Below are 22066 nucleotides of genomic sequence, written 5' to 3'. Positions count from 1 at the left end.
TTAGGCCTGGTTTTGTAAATCATGGAATTGCTCTTATCCACTGTACAAGGTAGATCTATAAAGGGGACAAATTACAGTGCAGTGAAGACAAGGAGAAAAGAATTACCCGTACTGTGATGTATGGAATGAAGGAATACACGAGCAACATTCTATAAAAAAGGAAGGCAGTTAAAATGAAAAGGCATACCTTTCCTGTTTTAATATTATTTTGAACATATTTCTTTGCAACAATTTTTGCCTGACAGATTTAACTCTCCCTCAAAAAAAGCTAATAGAAGCACATTTGAGCTTCCTTGAAAGTGATTGACAAGAACATTTGGTGAATCTGATCATATTTATCTGTGATGAGATATTTTCCTAAAGTAAAATAATTCATTATTGGTTAGGTGTTATAAAACAAAGATACTAACCGTGTAGGATGGCTTAGGCAATCACTTGGGAAATGGTAAATTCTGAGTTTAGCAGGGAGAGAGATTTAACAATCTCTCTGACTTCTGTACAATTCCACTTCACATTTTAATGGCTAGATTCTCTAGTAGGGAAAGAAAGAATTTAAATGGCACAGATGCTTGGGCCAGGAAAAGGGAAACATATCAGATATGCATTTGATTTTGCGTTATCAGTCCCATGTTTTCATAGGCAGTACAATTATTCCTTGCCAACCGTCAAAGAGCAGTTTCAAGATATTGCAGTACAGTAAAACAATGAATCATGCTGCGTTTGAAGAATAAATGGTGTAATTGTGGTTGTAAACTTATAATACTTCACTAGAGAAATTTACTAAATATACCTTACCTGTCAAATGTTCACTTTAGTTTTAATAAAATGCACATTATTTGAAAAGCTCTATGAAGCAATGTTTGTACTGAGTTACTAAAGAAATTATAATTCCCACAGTTAATGTAGACTTCCTTCATAAAATCACTATTCTAAGGGGGTAATGTGAGTCTTTTCAGTGAGCAGACACTCAGATAAAACAGCTTCTGTTTAGAAAATCATTCTTGAGGTAATTTGCATGTATATCACACTGCTGCAATACAATTTTCAAAGGTTGCCACCTGCTGTTAATAAAATATTTTACAAATGTATTTACAAGTCAAATGCACAGAGTACATTATTTACCATTTGTTGTGTTTATTTATTGACTTGATTAATTCTGTATCAGAATAAGGATGCTTATAGATACCATAATAACCTTATGCACATTTTAACAAATAGTGCTGTGAAAAATTATAAGTGAACAATACAGATTTAGCAAACCTGTTTCTAGAGTAATTTTTCCTGGAACATCTAATATTTATATGAAGATGGTGGACAATTTACCAAATACTGTATTACTAAGTATAAACAGATAGATTTATATGTTATAAACATCAAGTGAGACTGAAAAGTGAGTGTCTGCTCACTTAGCTATTATCATTCCTATGCTTCAAAGTATAAATAAAATTAAATTGCCAAAGAAGTCAGCAAGGAATGATGATCCTAATGCAGCAATTCTTATGATATATGTTTTTCTTCAGTAGCCCTTAAATAGTCCAGAAAAGTTATTTTCTATCTCACTGGTTTTTCTTTCTGTGATAAGCCACTGAGAAACATGAAAAACAAAAGATCTGTTTTCTCTTGTGTTAACACTGGTTTCTATTAGGGTAAGATTGGAGCCACAGCTCTTTAGGTCTGCATAACATGCTTGCAGTGTGGATGGAGCTACATCTGATCGTGTCACCCAGAGCTCTGGACTTACATACTGCAGTCTTAAAAAGGAAAAGGGAAATAAATTCTTTTTCAATTATGCTAAATGCTGTTAATAAAATACTTAATAGAGCTGTTTATTTGACCGATTGCAAATCTTGGCTGAACTTTGAGTTCTGCATTTTCTGAACAGTATTTAGACCCAGACTCCTTTCAGTGGTGTCCAGGGATAGGACAAGAGGCAACGGCCACAAACTGGAGGACAGGAAGTTCCACCCAAATTTGAGGAAGAACCTCTTTGCCGTGCAGGTGACAGAGCCCTGGAACAGGCTGCCCAGAGAAGTTGTGGAGTCTCCTTCTCTGGAGATCTTCCAAACCTGCCTGGATGCCACCCTGTGCCACGTGCTCTAGGTGTCCCTGCTGGAGCAGGGGGGCAGGACTAGATGATCTCTAGAGGTCCCTTCCAATCTCAACCATTCTGTGATATACCAGATTTTCTTTAAAGTTGATCAGCAATGCTTTACAGTTGCTTTGGCAGGAGAAACACAGAATTAAATGGCACAAGTGGAAGCTGAATATAAGCAGCACTGAGAAAGGCAAGATCAGAACTATTATCTGAAAGTAGGTTTCCCAAATGGCTTCATTTCTGGACAAGTGTTGAGTTCTTTCTGATTTATTTCTTTTCACAATTAGTTATATTAAAACTATGATTGTTCCCTTCTGTTATGTAGGTCCCTGGGAACACAAAATTAACATATTAACATCTGAATATATTTTGGCCTCATTCATATTTCTTTTGTTGAACTCCAAATGACTAAAGTTAGGTTTCTTTCCTAATAGGTCCATAATACTAAGGATTTATTACTCTGTAAACCTGAGTAAAAAAAGCACAGAAAGATCAGAGAAAAAGAAAAAAAATATTTAAAGAAAAGAAAAAAAAAGTCACAGGAGACATGGCCTAAGAGAAAATTAAGAATGAAGTTTGGAAGAAAGAGGAAATTGGAGTGTAACATACTAATGACTATTGCTTTTATTCAAGACATTTTTTTCCAACACTGATTAGGATCCAAGAGAGTGGCTGTAGTTTTAGCTCTGTTGATCTTGGTCATTTTCTATGTGTCTTTGAATGGCTTCACCCTATGGGAAACGTATTTGTTAGCTTCTTAGTTAGATTGTGAGATTTGGGAAGCTGTGTTTGTTTCTTCATTTGTCTGTGTTTTAGCAGAGAGCTTCTGCAGGCCCCAGGTAGGCTGATTGCCTTGTCGACTTGTCAGCTTTCTGACAAGTTTGACAGCTTAAACAAATTGACCTCAGTATTTGCTGTTTTCTTTAAAATTTAGCAATACTCTATTATTTTGTACAGCCAAATCCTGTTTATCTTTGTGCATATTATCAATTATTTGTGCCATAGTTACAGAAACGCTTGAACTGATCCTGAAGAGATGCGACAGGGTTAGCAAGGCTTTTTTATTTTGGGTGTAATGCCACTCCATGGCGACTGTACTGGCTCCATGGGCAACTTGTGTTGGTTGCTTTAATGATGCTTTAATGTGGTTGGAAGACTGACCGGTGAGTTCTGACAGATGTTTTGGCTTTGGAAAGGAATGGTTTCGTTCCCATGCACCACGTTGCTCGATCCAAGGTATTTGCAGAATACCCTGAAAGACTGCTGGTTTACTGCACAGTCAGGCGAGATCCAGGAAAGCTGTTAGCCGGGGCTCAGTGACGCCTCTTGCAAACTGTGACTTCCTCAGCACCTCTCCCTGATAACTCTGGGTCTTGGGAAGGTTTTTAGCTTTGAGCACCCCACAGACATACACAGGCTGTAGTTGTCACTGCACTCAAGATAAAAGGCTCACCAGTAATTCTGGGCTTTCAAAAGTGGTAAAAGCACATGGGTGGTGCTGTTCTAATTAGACAGAAAATTGCTGATATTTTCTGTGACTTTCTATCATAAAACAGATAACATAGTATATTTAAGTATGTTTATACACTCTATATATGTATATTTTCAGGAAAAAAAAGATTTTTTTTTTATTTGGAGTATTTGGAGAGAAAAAGGATTTTCAGTTCTGAGAATCAACTTTGGTATGTCATATTGATAAATAGAAAGAATCTGAAATAGCCAGGGCTGCCTTACAAACATACTTATCAAAGGCCTCTGAACATTAGCACATTTATGTAATCTGTGGCATTAGCTCTGTTCTGTGTCGATCTTGCAGAGCATTTTTTTCATTTACAAGATCAATTGCCTTGCTTATGTCACCAGATAACTTAGATTTGTCAAAAATTCTTTTTTCCCATTTTAATACTGGCCTCCCACATTCACTATTTGGGTATGTCTGAAGCAGCAGTGTTTAGATTCTTGATTGTTAATATAATCAGCTTTCTTCAAGCTTTGCCATTAAGGGATCGCTTATTACTGTCTTGATTTACAGTTCAGGAACAGCGATGATAGGGCAAGTAATTTTTCTGAACAACTGTGATTCATATTGGTAATACTGTAACATCTACAAGGAGCTCCTTGCTGTCCTCAAAGAGAGGGTATCGTTTGGTGTGAAATTCTGCTCAGTTCACCTGCATCTCTCCCTTCTGTCAGGAGAAGTACAAAACAGGGAAGATGAACCATTTTATGGATTAGACAATGGAATTGGTAAAATCTGGTCTTTGGTCCTACATATCCTAGAGATTTCACATGCAACCATGGGTAAATGCACTCAGCAGAGCAGAGTCTAGTTGGAGGCCTGTAGCTAGAGGGGTCCCCCAGGGGTCAGTCCTCAGTCCAGTCCTGTTCAATTTATTCATCAACGACCTGGATGAAGGCACAGAGTGCTCCCTCAGCAAGTTTGCTGATGATACCAAACTGGGAGGAGTAGCTGATACCCCAGAGGGCTGCGCTGCCACCCAGAGGGACCTGGACAGACTGGACAACTGGGCGATGAAAAACCTCATGCAATTCAACAAGGCCAAGTGCAAGGTCCTGCACCTGGGGAGGAATAACCCCCGACACCAGTACAGGCTGGGGACTGACCCTTCTGGAGAGCAGCTCTGCAGAGAGGGACCATGGTGGATGACAAGTTGACCATGAGGCAGCAGTGTGCCCTCGTGGCCAAGAAGGCCAATGGGATCCTGGGGTACATTAAGAAGAGCGTCTCCAGCAGGTCGAGGGAGGTGATCCTGCCCCTCTACTCAGCCCTGGTGAGGCCACATCTGGAGTATTGTGTCCAGTTCTGGGCTCCACAGTACAAGAGGGATGTGGAGCTGCTGGAGAGAGTCCAGGGCAGGGCTACAAGGATGATCAGGGGCCTGGAACATCTGCCCTATGAGGAGAGGATGAGGGAGCTGGGCCTGTTCAGCCTGGAAAAGAGAAGGCTGAGAGGGGACCTGATCAGTGTCTATAAGTACCTCAAGGGAGGCAGTGAGGAGGATGGTGCTGGCCTCTTTTCCCTGGTGGCCACCGACAGAACTAGAGGTAATGGCCACAAACTGAAACACCAAAAGTTCCATAGGAACTTAAGGAAAAAAAATTTAACAGTGAGGGTGACAGAGCACTGGAACAGGCTGCCCAGAGAGGTTGTGGAGGCTGCTTCTCTGGAGATCTTCAAAACCCGCTTGGATGCAGTCCTGTGCCACGTGCTCTAGGTGACCCTGCGTGTGCAGGGGGGTTGGACTAGATGATCTCTAGAGGTCCCTTCCAACCTTAAGCATTCTATGATTCTATGAACGATTGAATAACATCTTGCCTTACCCCTCCTTGTGACAGCATTTACCATCTTTTCCTTGTTTTATAAATGCTTTGACATAAGACACTAGGATTACATTTTGAACGAAATATATGTATAATCATACTTGTAAATAACTTATCTCTTGTCTCCAGAATTCAAAATGAGTTAGATTTCAGCAAACAGTATTTGTCAGTGTTTTAAACTGTGAGATATCTTCAACCAGATGCTTGCTGTGTTGATCTAGTTTACTCAGAAATCATAAACTGGAAATCTACAATGCAATATAGAAAATACAAAGAGCAGAGGGAATCATGACCATGTAAAAATGAAGCATGAAGTATTTGTAAAAGCCTTTTTTCCCTATGTGTTCCTGATACTATAAAATGTTTTTTTTTTTTCCTTACAATGCTAGAATGGGTAAAAGGTTGTTTTATTCTATAGGCACTCATTTCCACATTATTGACTGTACTTGCTTAATTACCAATTTGTAATGAGAAATATTCCGAAAAAACTTGCTTTTTCCTTTCCAGAATATACAGTTCTCATTTGACAGCTTTAGCACAAGTAATATTTCAACCATGATTTTAGAATGGGTTCTTTCACATATAATTTGTTTAGGAAAATTCTTAGAAAAAAAGGTTTAGTGTAAGGAGCATCACAGCTTCTAGCTGCTACTGTCAACTTATGTTAGATGCTTAATGTTATTGAAGCAAATAGAGGAATAAGTAAAGGTTCAAAAATGTGAATATTGCAGATACAATTTAAAGAATCGTTTGTTTGCTGAAGAGATTACATGCATGGACTATAAAATAATTACCTTCACAAAGCCAGCTGTAACATGAAAATTGACACTTTTGTATTCCTGCCTTTGTGTATTTTGTTATTAAAATGAAACTAAAAGATGATAATAGAAACATCCCAGAAATAATTAAATTGAAGATTGACTTTTCTGAACAAAAATATCTGTAAATATGTTAATATTTAAATTCTCATTTTTAAATGGCAGCACCTTATGAAATATGTCCTGAAGACTATTTAATGTCAATGGTGTGGAAAAGGACCCCAGCTGGGGACATGGCATTCAATCGATGTCCTCTCAATGCCACAGGTACAGTATTACATTGAAAACACATGATGCCAGGAAAGCAGAAAAAAAATGATTTCTATTCTCTGACATAATCATTGAGAGACTCATATACATATGTATAACAACATTTATATGCAAATATACACACACACACACACATGCAATGTGTGTACATACACATGCTTTGTTTATTGCAGTTTACATATATAAGCAGGACTAATTATATATGTATATGTGTGTGTGTGTGCATATATATATATATATATATAGTGTGTGTGTGTGTTTCAGTGTTTGTTATGCACAGAGAGAAAAAGCAGAGAAGAAAATTTGACAGAACCTATCAGGCAAATAGATGAAAATGAAGCAAAACCTAAAGATCTTCTTAATTAAAAACACCTGCTAAATATTCACCAAGTGAACAATGACATTTGTTTCAGAAACTCGTACTACTATATTTATGCTGCTGATCATTTGTATGCGACTGTTCTCTGTATGCTTTTAAGTATGCTTTTAAAGTAAGGTAGAATGTAGTTTAAATAAGCTTCATTCTTTCCAATTGTTCTCACTTACATAAATATTTTTTTGTCTTTGTGACTTACAGGCACCACTAGCAGACGCTGCTCTCTCAGTGTTCATGGAGTGGCCTTCTGGGAACATCCAAGCTTTGCTAGATGCATATCAAATGAGTACAGACACTTGCAGCATTCAGTAGGTGCAAAGCCAGCTTTAGTACTTGTTCTGTTTATTCATTTCTAATCATTGATGTATAAAAATCTTACCAATTTACTCTCCAGCAATATTTACAATGAAAAATGCCAGGAAAAAAGTAGGCCCAAGAAAGGATAATTTATATACATGTATAACATTTTGACCTTCTTTATTGCTAGTATTAGAATGAAAGAGCCTTTGTCTTTACTGTAGATATGAATAAAAAATAATGCAGGCTCCCTTTTCCATGCTTACTGTATGAAACTTTTATAGGATGCAGAAGATAAGACACATGTTTTGGTTTATTAGAAAATAAGATGTGAATAAATGTGATTGATTTACTGGAAAACTGACCTGCTAAGTAATTTTATAATATCTTGAATACTTTAATTGCACGCTAGGAACTCAGAAATTATTATATTTCTTCCTGCTATCAAACATAGAACTTCACCTTCAAATGAAACAACGGGAAGTGATTATAGGATAAGTCTATTGCAATGTCTTGGAAGAAATTTCCAAAACATACATTTTATGTATTTATATAGCGCTTAAATATATTTTTATTATATATATATATATATATAATATTACTGCATAAATTCATGTACCATTAGTGTGGTACACGCTGAATATATTGGTAACATTCTGTTTCCACAATCCAAGCATTCAGTCAAGTTAATACAGAGGGAAGGGCGCCTTTGAAGATTCTTACGGACAATGGCTTTTGCCTGAATGATGTATTTTTGTGACATTCCTATTACTCTACCTCCTTTTCCAAAGGCCACTGCTGCATTAATCATTCAGCAGAGGGGCACTAATATAGCTGTGCGCTTGGTAACTTCCCATCCTCTCAGCGAGGTGCAACGCTTCTGTACCATGTTTCACAATCTTTGGTGGCTTGAAAAGTAGGAGTCCAGCTGTCATTCCTCACATTTGCCCAGTTGGAAGAGATTTTGATGCATTTCTTTGACCTGCATGTTTGTTTCATTGGATTCCAACTCCATTGAGGCCTGGGATAAACTCCATTGAGGCCTTAGGATAAACCAAAACAAGCATTATTGTTAAACTCACGCAGAAGAAAGCACCTTAGTATTTTTTTCCAACTGCAAAGAAACCTTTTTATATATAGCTGTCTGCATGTTGCTCTATCCGCTTAGTGTTCACCCTGGAAGCAACAGCATTAAATTGGCTGTAACTGTTCTGAGTTTGATATTTTTATTTTTTTTCCACAGCTGCTTATCGTATGTTTAAACATAACTTTATGCATCAGTGGGGCAGTGCTGCATTTGCATTGCATTTAGTTAGACTGCTGTTTTTTTTTCCTGTAATTAGTACAGTAAATGCAACTACATTGCAGACCATTGCTTGGAGAATTACAAGCATCTTTCCTATGCTTTTGTCTTTCTAAATTTCATATCAACATTTATTCACAGTAATAATCCTCATGTCATTGATTCTGTATTGATATGTAATCTTTCCTTTTCACGTTATTGCTAGAAGTCACTTGGAGAGAAATGCTCTTTGGTATTATTCAGTATTACGAATTACCTGATTAAGTTTTGGTGGAGCACTGATATTATTTCTGAAGAGCTGCAGCTCTCCCTTGGCAGAAAGGTGTCATTGTGGGACAAAACAAGGCATTTCTGTACCAGATGAGATTTATTTATTCTTTTTTGTTTCCTTTCTCAAAATATTAAAATTGGTAAGACCACACTGTGAAATAATCTTTTACAAAAAAAAAAAAAAAAAAAAAAGCTAAAGCTTCTTTAAAGTTACACAAGCATCTAAACACTACCTTCTTGCTGCACTAAAATTTCACTCTATGTTATATGCATACAAATAAAAAAAAATAGATTTCTTTTACGCTTAGGAGCTGTACCCAAAGAATGTCACCTTGATTTACATCTTGCTGCCACTTAAACTGAACAACACAAATTATTTAAAGAATCATAGAAAACAGAGATATAAACCTATAAGTTCATAGCCGTGCAAATGGAGGCTTGTCTCCCCACGATACATACGTCAACTCTGTAAATCCCTGAAAAGAGGGCTTTATAAGGAAGTTGATGACAGACGGTGTTGCTATAATAAATGTGTGCTTATCAAAGCTTTTATGAGATTTTTCAGTATGCTTAACTTGCAAATAATATTTTACCAACTCATACCAAGAGTAGCAGGGAGGTTGTCGTTCAGTTCTGTGAACACCTCCGGGCTCAAAGGTGTTCTTGCAATCCTCTGTACTGTTTTACTGTTTATATATTAGCATAGTGCCTGGCATAATTTAGGGCCATGCCAGACAGAACTCTCCCAGATAATGACTAGCATCATTTAGAAGATAGCATGGCATAGAAATCCTTCCCAGCAGGTGGTAAAAGCATCTTTCTCTGTGGTAGAGGAGCAAGAGTTCAGCCTGAGGGACACAAGCTAGGCTGTTCCAGTTGGCCTCAAGGCTGGAAGACAGTCCCAAGGCTACTGTATTTACTCTTGTTTACTATTTATATACAAAACATACTTTACATGTGGCTGGCTTGGACTGTGGGTAGAGAAGTTCAGGGCTGCAATGAGGACTGTCCCTTGTGAAATGTTAGCTTCACTGACTTCTGTAATTTCAGTGAAACTGGTAATTTATACAAGGCAGAAATCCTAAAATAGTTAATTCATAGACTCCCACTCTAACAAAAATATATGTTTTTTACTTTATTTCATAAAGATGCCCTACCAACTGCTATCATTTTCCTCACTAATGCTAACCCAGGCTTCACCATATGTCCACACTGAGCTATAAGAATATATAAGAAGCATAGAATATATATACTACAGCAGTTGTAAACTCTTGAAGATTGTCCCCTGAGTATATAAATATGTACCTACTGTATGTACCTATAGGAGGTGCAGTTTCATGCAAAAGTACTTATGTACTTTTACATGTTTTCTGTTACTTAACTGGAAGTGACATAAGAAAGATTTCAACCCTTAATAAGCATCATTAAAATTGCAGAAATGCAGCTGCTGCTTTGTCTCTTTCAGCTTGACTTAAGACTTGCAATATTGACCAATATGGTAGCTATGTAAATCATACTGAAATGACACTATCTTACTATCTCAAGACCCATTTGGAAGTCTATTTGCAGAAGTGAAGAGTCAGTGAAATTACAAAATACTCTCATGATGCAAACTGTAATATACTCTGTTCATAACCCTAACACCATGCTTAATTTGTCTTTTTTTCCAGCCTTTCACATAGTGAGCCAGGCATAATTATCGGCTCTACTCGAGACAGGTAGTGGGACCTCAGATGTGAAAGGAGAAAGAAAGGGTTTTTCCACTGGTTAAATGGAATTGTCTGGATACACGAAGCACTGCCTGATACTTAGATCAGCACTGTAGCTGGTATTATGTTACAACAATTTGAGATGCATCTGTCTGAATGTCTCTCTCCAATGTGTCCTTGAGGTTAGGCTGTACTGCTGTCTCATTTTTTGTTAATAGGGAGCTGAGGGAGGCCAGCTAAATGAGGCACCCAGAGTCATTCAGGAAACCTCTCATTAAGGTGAAAATCTATGCCTAGTCTTCATGCCTAATCACCTGGCTACTGTTCCTTCTTAATCATCATCTCTCTTCATATGACAGAACAGAAGAACACTCACATGGTAAAAATATGGGATCTCTGAAGAGCATATATGGTGGAACATGGTGATGCAGTGAACTGAAGCAGCTTAGCTTGTGGTACAGACACTGAGAGGCGACTTTCATCCCCAGAGGGCAAGGTGCACTGCACCATCCATGTTAGGAACTTCAGTAAAAGCAGTTAAGAGGATGATGCATCCCAGCTATGCCACAAACATATGCCTGTATGTTTAATAGCATATTTTACTTTGTGGACTGTGGAATACAAGTTGATCTTAAAACCATGGTTGATAATTAGATCTCCTTGAATAATGGAAACAATTAGTCATAAATAATTTATCCAACATTTGGTACAAATCAGACATTGAGTGGATTCAACAAATACTATTTGACCAGCTTATGCGGCTGGTTGACTAATAGGAAAAATTATTCACTGAATAAATTAAGGGACAAAATGGCAAAATCCATCAAATAAACCCTTGGGAAATTATCTGGCCAGCCCTAATAACAGTACTTAAATAACATAATTAGGATTAATTTTACTACAGCACTTTAAGTAGAAAATATAAAGTGATAAATACCTGTTCTTTGCCTTCTGGTACGAGGAAAGACTGAAAGAGCAGGGCCTGTTCAGCCTGGAGAAGAGAAGGCTGAGAGGAGACCTGATCAGTGTCTATAAGTACCTCAAGGGAGGCAATGAGGGGGATGGTACTGGCCTCTTTTCAGTGGTGGCCACCGACAGAACTAGAGGTAATGGCCAGAAACTAAAGCATCAAAATTTCCACAGGAACTTAAGGAAAAATTTCTTGACAGTGAGGGTGACAGAGCACTGGAACAGGCTGCCCAGAGAGGTTGTGGAGTCTCCTTCTCTGGAGATCTTCCAAACCCGCTTGGACGCAGTCCTGTGCCACGTGCTCTAGGTGTCCCTGCGTGTGCAGGGGGGTTGGACTAGATGATCTCTAGAGGTCCCTTCCAACCTTAAGCATTCTGTGATTCTATGTGGCCTAAGGAATCTAGCAATAGCTCGATGAACAGGAAAAGAAATATCACATATATATATATATAATATTCTGTTGTTCCTGAATGCATTTTTAGGTGAGGATTTCTTTTATAGCCCTAGTGTGTTTGCAGTGTTGCTTTTTAAGAAAATGCTACTCCTCAAATGCCATGTTTCTGGACCGTTAGCAGTCATCTGTAGGGGCTAAGAAGGAATATTTTGTCCATTGATGCACAATTTATTAAATGTATCCTTGAGAAAGAAGACATTACAGAAAAAAAAGTTTCCAATTATTTATTGTATTATGATTAGGATAGACACAATCTACTGTCAGGCAAAATCCTTTCTTCTGTTCCTTGCGGATAGTTCTCAGTCAAATACTGATCAGCATATGTCAGTTGATATGGGGAATTTCCCTGCTTTGCTGAGTTCCAGTTCATTTACTCGGAATTCTGAGGTTTGGTCCTTCTCTGTGACACAGATGTCTCTTGGGTTTTGGGGGGACCACTTGTACATCCTATCAAACCAATCCTGCCATAGCAGAAGTTTTGGACCTGTTAATATCCTACTGTTTTTATTTTTTCTGCCTTTCACATAGAGTTTAATTTTCTGTAAACTGAAATCCTTTGATATTAGTAAATTTTAAGCTCTATAAAGAATATCTGTTTGTAGCTTAATGGATGACCATATATAGAAAAGGAGATTAGATGATCTACTCAGCCAGCCTTATAATGTAAAATGCTGTAAAGTATTCCATTCATTCTTTATTATCTTCTTTTGATTTTGAAACAGAAAATGGACTGCCTACTTATTTTACCTAAAATTGTTAACTTGGACCTGCTTAATTTGAGCTAGTATTTTCTGAGCTATGTTCATAGATGTGAAAAAGAAATACATTAAGAATTTTCTGAAGTATTATTCTGCATATCTGAAATTCTGCAAGGAGATTGAACTCTACTGGCTAAATATATTGTGAACTTTGGTTCAGATAGATTCCAGACTGAACCAGTAGGCATTCTCCCCTTCTTGTGGCACAAGGAAGCTAAAGCAAAGGATGTACTACATATGTACACTTCGGTTGCCAGAATCTACCAAACTGGGCTGTGTAATTGATGCTTTGTGACTTACCAAATTCAAAATCGAATCTGTCTCACGTATTTAATTTCCAGCATTTCAAGTGTATATTAGTAAGCGAATCATTGTTTTTGCTGCAACCCTTATTTAGTGTGTAAAGGCAATATCTAATCTCTGCTTTGGTCTTTCTGTAAATGTCTGTAAAGGGACCATCAGGATGACTTATCCCAGTCTTCTGCCTGGCCTCCTGTTGAGGCCACTAGAGCATCTCTCATAGAGACACATTCAATCTTCCCTGAAATACCTAATGTAACAGAGAATACAATTTCCAGATCTTTCTTTTACTTTCAAATTCTCTAGTATCATCTTCTTACAAGTTTCAAAACTTTTTTTTTTTTTTTCTCCCCACTGTAGTCTACAAAATAATCAAACATGAAACTATTCGGGATGTTTTGCTGCTCTGATTGGACAGGACCAACACACCTCAGGAGGACTGGAGTTAACCAGATATTGTGCCATACTTCTATGCGTTGATTTTTTTTCTACCTCATTTAAACAAATAGGATAAAATCTTCCTTGAGAATAATTTCTTACTAATTTCAACTATTCAACTATAATTTAATCTATTCATATCATGATGAGATCTGAGTGCCTGCAGGACAAAGAACAGAAATCATAATTAGTAGCCCAGATTCCTACTCAGATGGTATCATAGAATCAAGAGAAACTGAAATGCCTCAGATAAGAGCTATTTCATTTACATTCTCTCTCTTGAAATCTATCCAATCTTGATGGACTACAAAGGAGAAGAATAAGTAGCAAGACCCCATCTTTAGGAAGGCCTGCATAATCAGGCTGTACAAACAGTTTCTGAGAGTAATAGCTAAAAACTTTACCTGCTAAAAAAAAAAAATGAATGGACACTAATGCAGAACGTGGAAATTAGATTACAATATCATGTATGCGTGTGAGCTTCTGGGATCTTGATGAAATGAATGTCTGAAGCCCATGTGACTAGCTCTGACTTTACAATTAGTAAATTGAATAGAATCAACATCTTCTCTTTGTCCATTGCTCTTGGAAAGTTACTGGTTTCCAAAAGAAGAACCAACTTCAACTTTGAATCTGGCATTTTAAAGTCCAGAAATCAAGAGGTTGCTGAATGTCATGGGGGAACTTGTTTGCTATCAAAATCTCAGCAATTTTATTTCTAGAAGCAGAGTTTAAATGAAATTAATTTTGGATCCAAATTATTTTATCTTTAGGCCTTCAGAAATTCTTGTAAATAGCTTTCCCTAAAAAAATTCATAAAAGAGCACAGACTATTTAATGCAACCATACTGGAATACACCATGTTGGAATACAACCATACCAAGCATTATTAGAAACTGATTTTGTTTAAATAGAAAATGCTTGAATAGATTGGGCTATTTTCACTCTGTTATGTATGCATTCTTGGTGACAGGATTTACTGTATCTGAAAAGATGATGATTTTGTGAGGGGTCTATTTAAACAATATTGATAAAATATCACTGCCTCACCGCACACTGGAATAGCCTTGCACCTAAAGTGATGGCTTTTGGATATTTCAGTTTGTAAAGGAATTTGTATTATTCCAATCAGGAAGACTAAAATCTGTCATCAGGACACATTGTTTCTGAAGGTCATCTCCAAAATTAACAGAAAATCTACTAATACAGCTCATTTTTTAAACCTGTGTTGTACAGTTTTCAAACGTGGGTGATGAAATTATTTAGTTGCTTGGATAAATATGAGGTACTAGTTTGTGCCAATTTGTAAGTAAGTGATTTAACACCTAAATCAAACATGAATCCAAGCAAATCCAGCACTTTTTTCTATCAGAGAAACAAAGCTAGAAAACCTAAAACCTCATAATTTTTGAGAAGTAAGGGACAAGAAATCTGCCTATGAAATATCAAACTGGTCTCAAGATATTAACACTCATGGAGGAGTATGGGAACTTATGCAGGTGAATCTTTGCATATCAAACTGATAATATAGCCATAAAAATGCATTTCTGCTCCTTCTACTTCATACTATAATTTTTCTTCCACTTTTTCCACAGCAGCATTACTCACAATGTTGTAAATGCTTGGCTAAAATATGATTTGATAAAAGGAACTCTGAGGTGAATAATGATTTGCTCAGCTGCAGCTCATTAGAGATGATTTTGTTTTTCCAAATTATATTACAAGGGTAGCTTATCAGCCTGTCCAAGTACTCCTCAGTGGAATGACTGCTCTACTCGAGGGAGTGAAAGGCATCCTCCCAAAAAATTTGCTGCTTCTTTTTGCTAGTTCACTGCTTCGTTTCTTTTTGCATAACTGCAGAGAGGAGGAGCCAGAGTTAGTTATGTGGAGTTTTGAACGTATAGGCTTTAATAGCATTTTCCTTCTCAGTCTATTCTTACATTGGTATATGCCAGCTCTTCATCTCACAATCCCAGCCTTTGAGAGGTAAGGGAATTATATCAGTAAATTATCATTCTTTCCATTCCCAGCTGTAAGCAGTAAGAATTTTTGTCTATTTTCTCTTCTTGCAAAACAACTGATAAACAAATTGTGCAGGGAGCAGTTTTCCTCTGCCTCACTAATATGTTACCATTCTGCATGGAAGAAAGTCAAAACTTTTGAAAAAGACTAGTGACTTTAGTATCATTAATTGCTCGATGATCACTTATTTTTGTGAGAAAGCTCTGTCTGCTTTGCCCTGCCAAACTCATTGCATGGACTAAAACCTCATTTTTTGAAGTGTTTTCAACACCATGCTATAAAGTTAGTTTGCCTTTCTCGATCTCCTACTAGAACCTCTTCACTTTCTGTAAATAAATATGCACTTTGACAAAGATGGGAAATCCGTAACTCAATATTTCAAACACTTTTATGAAATGCGTAGACTGGAAACCATTTACCCCATCCTTAGTCAATCGTTGCTCTTTCCATAACTGCCTATTACAATAGGTATGAAAAATGAGCAGCTTAAGATCAGGAGAGTGCAAAAGGTACCATGGTACTTTCTCTTTTCATTAAGTTTCTGTGCTTGATCTCCCAAACATACCCATGCACTCCCAACCTAGAGATGCTCTACAAGGGAAAAAAAATTCCCTTCTGTCCTTCATAAGCAAAACACAATTCCACTCAATTGGAGTAAGTTGCTCCTCTTCCTTTCTGCATTTGAACATCTGCTCTAACAACCAGACCCCCTTGAAAAATTCAGAGAAAAGTCCCCACTATCATCTCAGTAGCCTCAATCATCCTTTCATGTCTGATTTAGCAAAAAATAATGTGTGTGTTAAGTGAAATGTTCTCTGGTGGTTTCCACTGCTGCTGTATTAGGCTGAGATTTGCTGCAGCAGGGAGCAGCTGAGCGCTCCCCAATCACATTGATATTCCAAGCCAACCAACACTGCAGTCAACAGGTGACTCCACTAGAATATGGCCAGAGGGAAAACTAAAGAAGAAGGCCATTTAGGAACTCAATAAAGAAAGTGTTTGTCTAATTTTCCCTTGAAGCCTACCAGACCTGCAGGAACCTTCATTCTAATACAGCTGGCAAAATAACTGCAGGGAATGGCTAGGCAGCAAGATGCAAAGCAGTGGTCATTGTATGTTGCACTCACTACAGCCATCCCTGCTTTTTTGTTCTACTACTTCATTTGCTGCATTCCCCCACCATATTTAAGCTCAAATTTATTAAGTGTGTGAAGTACAGATGATTATTCTCTTGCATATAAATTAATGATATAGTCCCATATGGAATTATAATTCCCAATAAGTCATACTAATTTCTTGAGCAAACTATTCTTGTCCTGCGAACAGAAGTAAGCATGATATAAATTGTCTCAATTAATCAGAGGCTTATGTTTTAGGGATGGATACTCACCGGGATGACCATGTATTACAGAAAAAAAAAGAAAGACCAATCATTTTTAATATGTCCTTTTATGACCCCAAGCCTTAGCCATTCAGTCAGTATGAAGAGCCAAGAGACTTCACCTCCAGCAATGCTTTATTTGTCATAAAATGAAAACAAGCCTCTCAGACTCGTCATTCTCTTTCCCTCTCAACTCTTGCTCTTGTCAAGTTTCATTATGCGTAGATAACACAAATCTTAAAGACGTGCCCTCTGGTTAAAAAAAGAAACAACAACAACAAGATTCCTCACATAGCATGCCAACGTGAGCAGGATTTAATTGCAGATATTCAACCACTTATTAGCAATACTTAATAAAATACTAATATAAATCCTGGGCAACAAACAGTGATAAATTTTAGAAAGAAAAAAATGTAGACTTAAGCCAGAAGTAATCCCTTCATAACTGTTCATTTTCCCTTCCCTGAACTGTTCCTTTACTGGAGGGCAGTCTTATGACCATCCTATTCAGAAATTTTGCCGAATTCATGCAATAATTAAAATACTGAAATTTATAATGACTTTCTCCGTCAAGGAGTGCACGATGACGGACTTTTCAAGAAGTCACACTTTTTAGTTGAGTGCCGATAGTCTTGTTCAGTCTGTGGAGGATGTATTTACACAAGTTTAGGGATTATATTTCAAGGGCTGGTTCATATGATGAAAAGTTGAGGATTGTTTCTCCGTATGCATACAGTTATCCTGCTGTCAGTTTTTTTATAAAGACTGATTTATTCATTTGAGAAAACAAGCCAGCATTAATCAGAGAATTCTGTCCTGCTCTAGTTTTTATTCTCAGACAATGAGTGACAGTAATAATAATGATGTTTGTAAACAAATATTTATGAAATAGATTAAAGCAGCAAAAAAATCTCTTGAGTGAAATAATGGAAGTCTCCTTGTGAGAGAGAGAGACAGAGAGGCTAGTGAAGAACTAAGCATCCCTTTGGGCTGTTCAAATTTTTCTAAAAATATGTAAAAATATGTAAGATAGATATTAGATTATTTTCTTCAAAGACTTTTCAATATACTTCACATATAGAAGAGCATGTGTAATTTCTCTGGCTTCTGTGCAGAGATTCAGTTTTTCTGAGAATGTCTAGAACAGCACAGAGTTCTATTTGATTAATGGTGGTTCCTTTCCTCAGAAAATAAGCCACTCTTTTGATTAATATTTTACCTAAGAAAAGGTACAGATATATAAGCGTGAGACAACCATTTGTATACGTCTTTTCACCAGTAACAATCGGGAATAAGTCCCATAAAGAGCAAGCTTGTAGTGATGTAAGCAGAGTGCAAAGAATATGACTGAGGCACATTGTCTGCACAAACTTGGCATAGCAAAAAATGCCCGTGGGTAAATGCAGTAAGGTAAAAGAAAAAAAAAAAAGTTAGTTTTCAAGTCATTCCTTAACCTTCAAAATTTCTGCTTGGAGTAAGTTGTTAGTTATATGAGTTTTTAGATTATTTGCATAGACCTATTACAGAATTATATAACTGAAGGGAAACTCATGAGGTCATTCAGCGCAAACTTCTTCCCTGTTGCCATAATCAACTGTATTTGAGTTACTCCTGAGTTTTTCTTGACTGTTATGGACTGTTAAGTCTTCCGATATGGAAGACTTCGATAGTCTTTTCAGATAAGCTGTAGTGGCTTCACTCCCTTTACACTTAAAATGTTTTCCTTAATATGTAGCTTTCATTTTTCTTGACATAATTGATTTAGTTTTTCTGCCTTTCCATTATGGACACAGGGAGTATTTTATTTCCTTCCTGCAGTAACCTTTTGTCTATTATCACGATCCAGATTGATACTACTAATTTCACTGATAACAAAGTGAAGGTGAAGGTATTGCTTAAGCTATTGCCTTCATAAAATGTTGTATGTGTAGAAGTGTATGTGTAGAAGTGGAAAAAGACCTTTATATGAAAGTAAATTATAAATATCCAAATGCACACCCATGCCTTTCATTAAGATAAAGCTTCCTCACAATGACATCACGTTGTAGTTTAAGCATCACTGTGCTGCATGAGCTCAGTTCAGCCCACAGTTAATCCTACGGTAATACTGTAGCAGGCAAAAATATATTTTCTGGCCTTTGTTCCTAACTTTAATCCCATAGAATCACTTTAATCGCTTAAGGATTTCAACTAAAACCCTTCTGAGCCTAGATGCTGGTAATTATTAAAATAAGTATAATTCATTACTTAACATTAATTTAGGGGGCATCACCAAATCAGCCTTCAGATCAAAACCACAGAGGTTGGGTAATGTGATTCAGAGCATTCAAGGTAGGATTTCAGCTGCTCAGAATTGTTCTCTAGAGCAACTTATATTCCAAATAGCTTTAAGGCTTCTAATACGGTTAAAAATTCAGGTGTTTACTGAACATGATGTCAATATTCCAGCTTTGTGTGTGGAGCCGTATGAGAAACACTTGCAAAATACTAGTGTTGGGTTGTATAGGTAAAAGTGTTTTCACAGATCTTAAACAATTTCAATTTATATTCTTGCTTCAAAATATTTTTCTTCTATTTAAGGAGTTCCAATTTTAGCTTCTTGCTCTCTTGCCATACAGTGTATAAATGACATCGTTAATCAAGCCATCATCAAATTAAATAAAATATTGGGGAGGAAAAAAAGGATTACAGTATAGTAAAATCATTCTTTTGAATCTCTTTAGGTTTCTTGTACGTTCATTGTTTGCTCTTCTTTTAAACCATGTCCAGCTTCTAGGTGGATATTACAGTACTGTAAATAAGTTTGTGCTGTAGTGCCTGAACTTCTGATCTTCTGACTTTCTAAAGAGGCTTTTTTATTCTGTGTCATACTTGCTGATAAATCAGGAGACAAAGGCAGCTGGACTCTGAGTCAAAGTCCAGTTAAACATCAGTAATTTTTCAAGTATGCAGCTCTATAGTGCAGGCAGCTAGAGGTTGGACTGACAATTGAGTATCACTTTAACAGCTGCTTCATTTCACTATCTCTCGGCTCATAAACTTTATTTTTAATGAGCCTGCCTGTAAGACTACTAAAAAATGACCTTCACAGGGAGGTGCAAGGGCCTACAGTGGTGAACAAAATAACTTTCTTGGGCAGTATATATACTATGCAGTATATATACTATAGAGTATATAGATCAAAATGACCACAGTATAGAAAATAACCAATATGGTGACAAGGATATCCTCCCAACTGCTGATAGGAATATTACGTATTTTCATGCTGAAAGACACTCTTAGTAGCTATGCCAGCAACCTAGGATTCTGGAACTTTAACTGACATTTTCATCTTTCGGACATCTTCATTGGCATTATTAGTGCTGCAGCAATTTACATTACCTGAGTGAATGGCCTGTGATGTTGTGTCTAGTAGCTGTAGGTTGTCTCATAACAAGAAAATAAACTGTATAATAAGCTGGTAATAAAGAGACTGCACTTTCTTACTCTGCCAGTAGCTTGGCTGGCTATAGCCTCAGCCTTCAACTAACTGACTCCAGTATTCATCCACTGTACTTATCTTAATATATTGTAACCCGCTGGTTGTTCATGGTACTGTTAAGGTTATGCTGCTACTCCCATCCAAGGCAGGGCAATCTTGAGATAGAGATAGCTAAAGACCACAGAAAGGAACTTCGGAGTTGAAACTAGAGAGGATGAGAAAAAGGTGCTTGCAAGGCTGTACACAAGTGGTGAGACCCAGAAGGGTACAGCTGCACTTTCTGAGAATGGTTGTTTTGTTCTATGTGTTATTTTATTTATTTTTTTTAAGAAGTTCCAAATTAATGTGCAATTTTATGAGCCAGTAATTCTGAGCTAACTTAAATCACCTGCAGCACAATGCCAGCTTCTGCTGAAGTTGACATAATAATTTAGTCTTATGGCACTATGGGCAAAATGCTTGCTAGACTTTTTTTACCACTGTGTCCAGAAATGATCAGAATGTCTTGCCAGATGTGCTAGTACTACAGCTGCCAATTGTGCTGTGAGAGATGTGTAAAACTCAGAACTAAAAAAAGAGACTTACACAGCCTTGTTTGCTCAGAGGGTTAGAAAACAGTGAAAGCTGTTGTTATTTTTATTATTTGCACTACAAAAACAATTGAGACTTCTGTTCCCTGTGTTCCCAAAAGCAGTAACAAGATGGCTTCTGCCTTCTTTAAAACATAAAAGCACTGAGAAATATTACAGGAGAATAACCCCCACAGTTTTTAGAAAACTGAAATAAATAATTAGGCATGAAATTTCCTTGCAGGGATCCTTTTCTGCAGTTTATATCCATTTTAAAAGGAGGCTTTAAATGTAACCTTGTAGGAAAATAACAGCTGATAAAAGGCATGAGAAAGGAAGAAAATTCACTGACTAAGCTGAGGATCTGAGACTGTATACATCACATTATGAACCACTGCTTTCTTGGGAATAAGGAAGTGCAAACAAGTCTTTGATCTGCAGTTTTTCCAGTGAAGTGCTTTTAAACCATGCATTTTTTTTCATCCTTGGCTGGCCTTTTGGCATCTGTCTTTGCGATGAGCTCTGCATCTTCCTTTTGTGCCTTGTCTACTTTAGAATTACTCAGATCCACAAATTCAGTTTCTTAACAGGATGGTTCTTCAACCAGCCTGTGCAGTTTGGATTACATTAATCACTGGCTGTCTACAGGTCTACTGGATGAACTATATCCAATATAAGCCTCTGCATGGATACATAGGAGCAGTTCAGAATTCTAATCTTTGCCTTTCCTGGAGAAAAAAAAATAAAATGGATTGTTTCAACTTAGCACCTTTGTGTCATTAATAGCACAAAAAAGATGACTTGAATCCTATCCTATCCAATTCCTCCCTCTTGTATTGCCTGGCCAAGCTGAGCCAGCAGAGGTGAAAGACAGACTTCCCCATGTTAAACTAGAGTATAGCTAAGGTTGCCTTTGCATTTACCCCTTTCAGAGCTTTGAGAACAGTTGTTCAAAGTGGTGTGTTTGGCTCTGGGTGATACTAGTTGATTAGTAAATAAAGCAGCAGATGAACACTTCCGTGCAGCCACATGCATTTTCTTTGAGAAAATAGATGTTGAGAAGCTACTGGTGTCCAAACAGAAGTAAATATGTGAAGTGAAACAGCTTCAGAGTACTTGTTCTCTTGACACCGTTCAGTATAAAGTTGTATAACTTTATTATAAACATAATAATTCTGTTATCATAGTCTATTATTATTCTGTTTTCTCATTCT

The 22066-nt window shown here is 37.1% G+C and overlaps 1 protein-coding gene across 5 annotated transcripts in view; it reads left to right on the top strand.

Moving 5' to 3' along the window:
* ADGRB3 (adhesion G protein-coupled receptor B3) overlaps positions 1-22066 on the top strand; it is a 416394-nt gene that overhangs the window by 176360 nt on the left and 217968 nt on the right. For all 5 annotated transcript variants that reach the window (XM_010216525.2, XM_088539906.1, XM_088539905.1 and 2 more), the window contains 2 exons: positions 6421-6522; positions 7103-7209. In XM_010216525.2, the coding sequence (XP_010214827.1) occupies positions 6421-6522; positions 7103-7209 (209 nt within the window). The remainder of the gene's footprint in view (positions 1-6420; positions 6523-7102; positions 7210-22066) is intronic.

The sequence above is a fragment of the Tinamus guttatus genome, unplaced genomic scaffold (assembly GCF_059628265.1).
Source record: "Tinamus guttatus ecotype Peru unplaced genomic scaffold, ASM5962826v1 Tinamus_guttatus_pri_ptg000051l, whole genome shotgun sequence".
Lineage (NCBI taxonomy): Eukaryota > Metazoa > Chordata > Aves > Tinamiformes > Tinamidae > Tinamus > Tinamus guttatus.
Note: the sequence above shows the minus strand (reverse complement) of the source record. Positions and strands in the feature narration are given on the sequence as shown.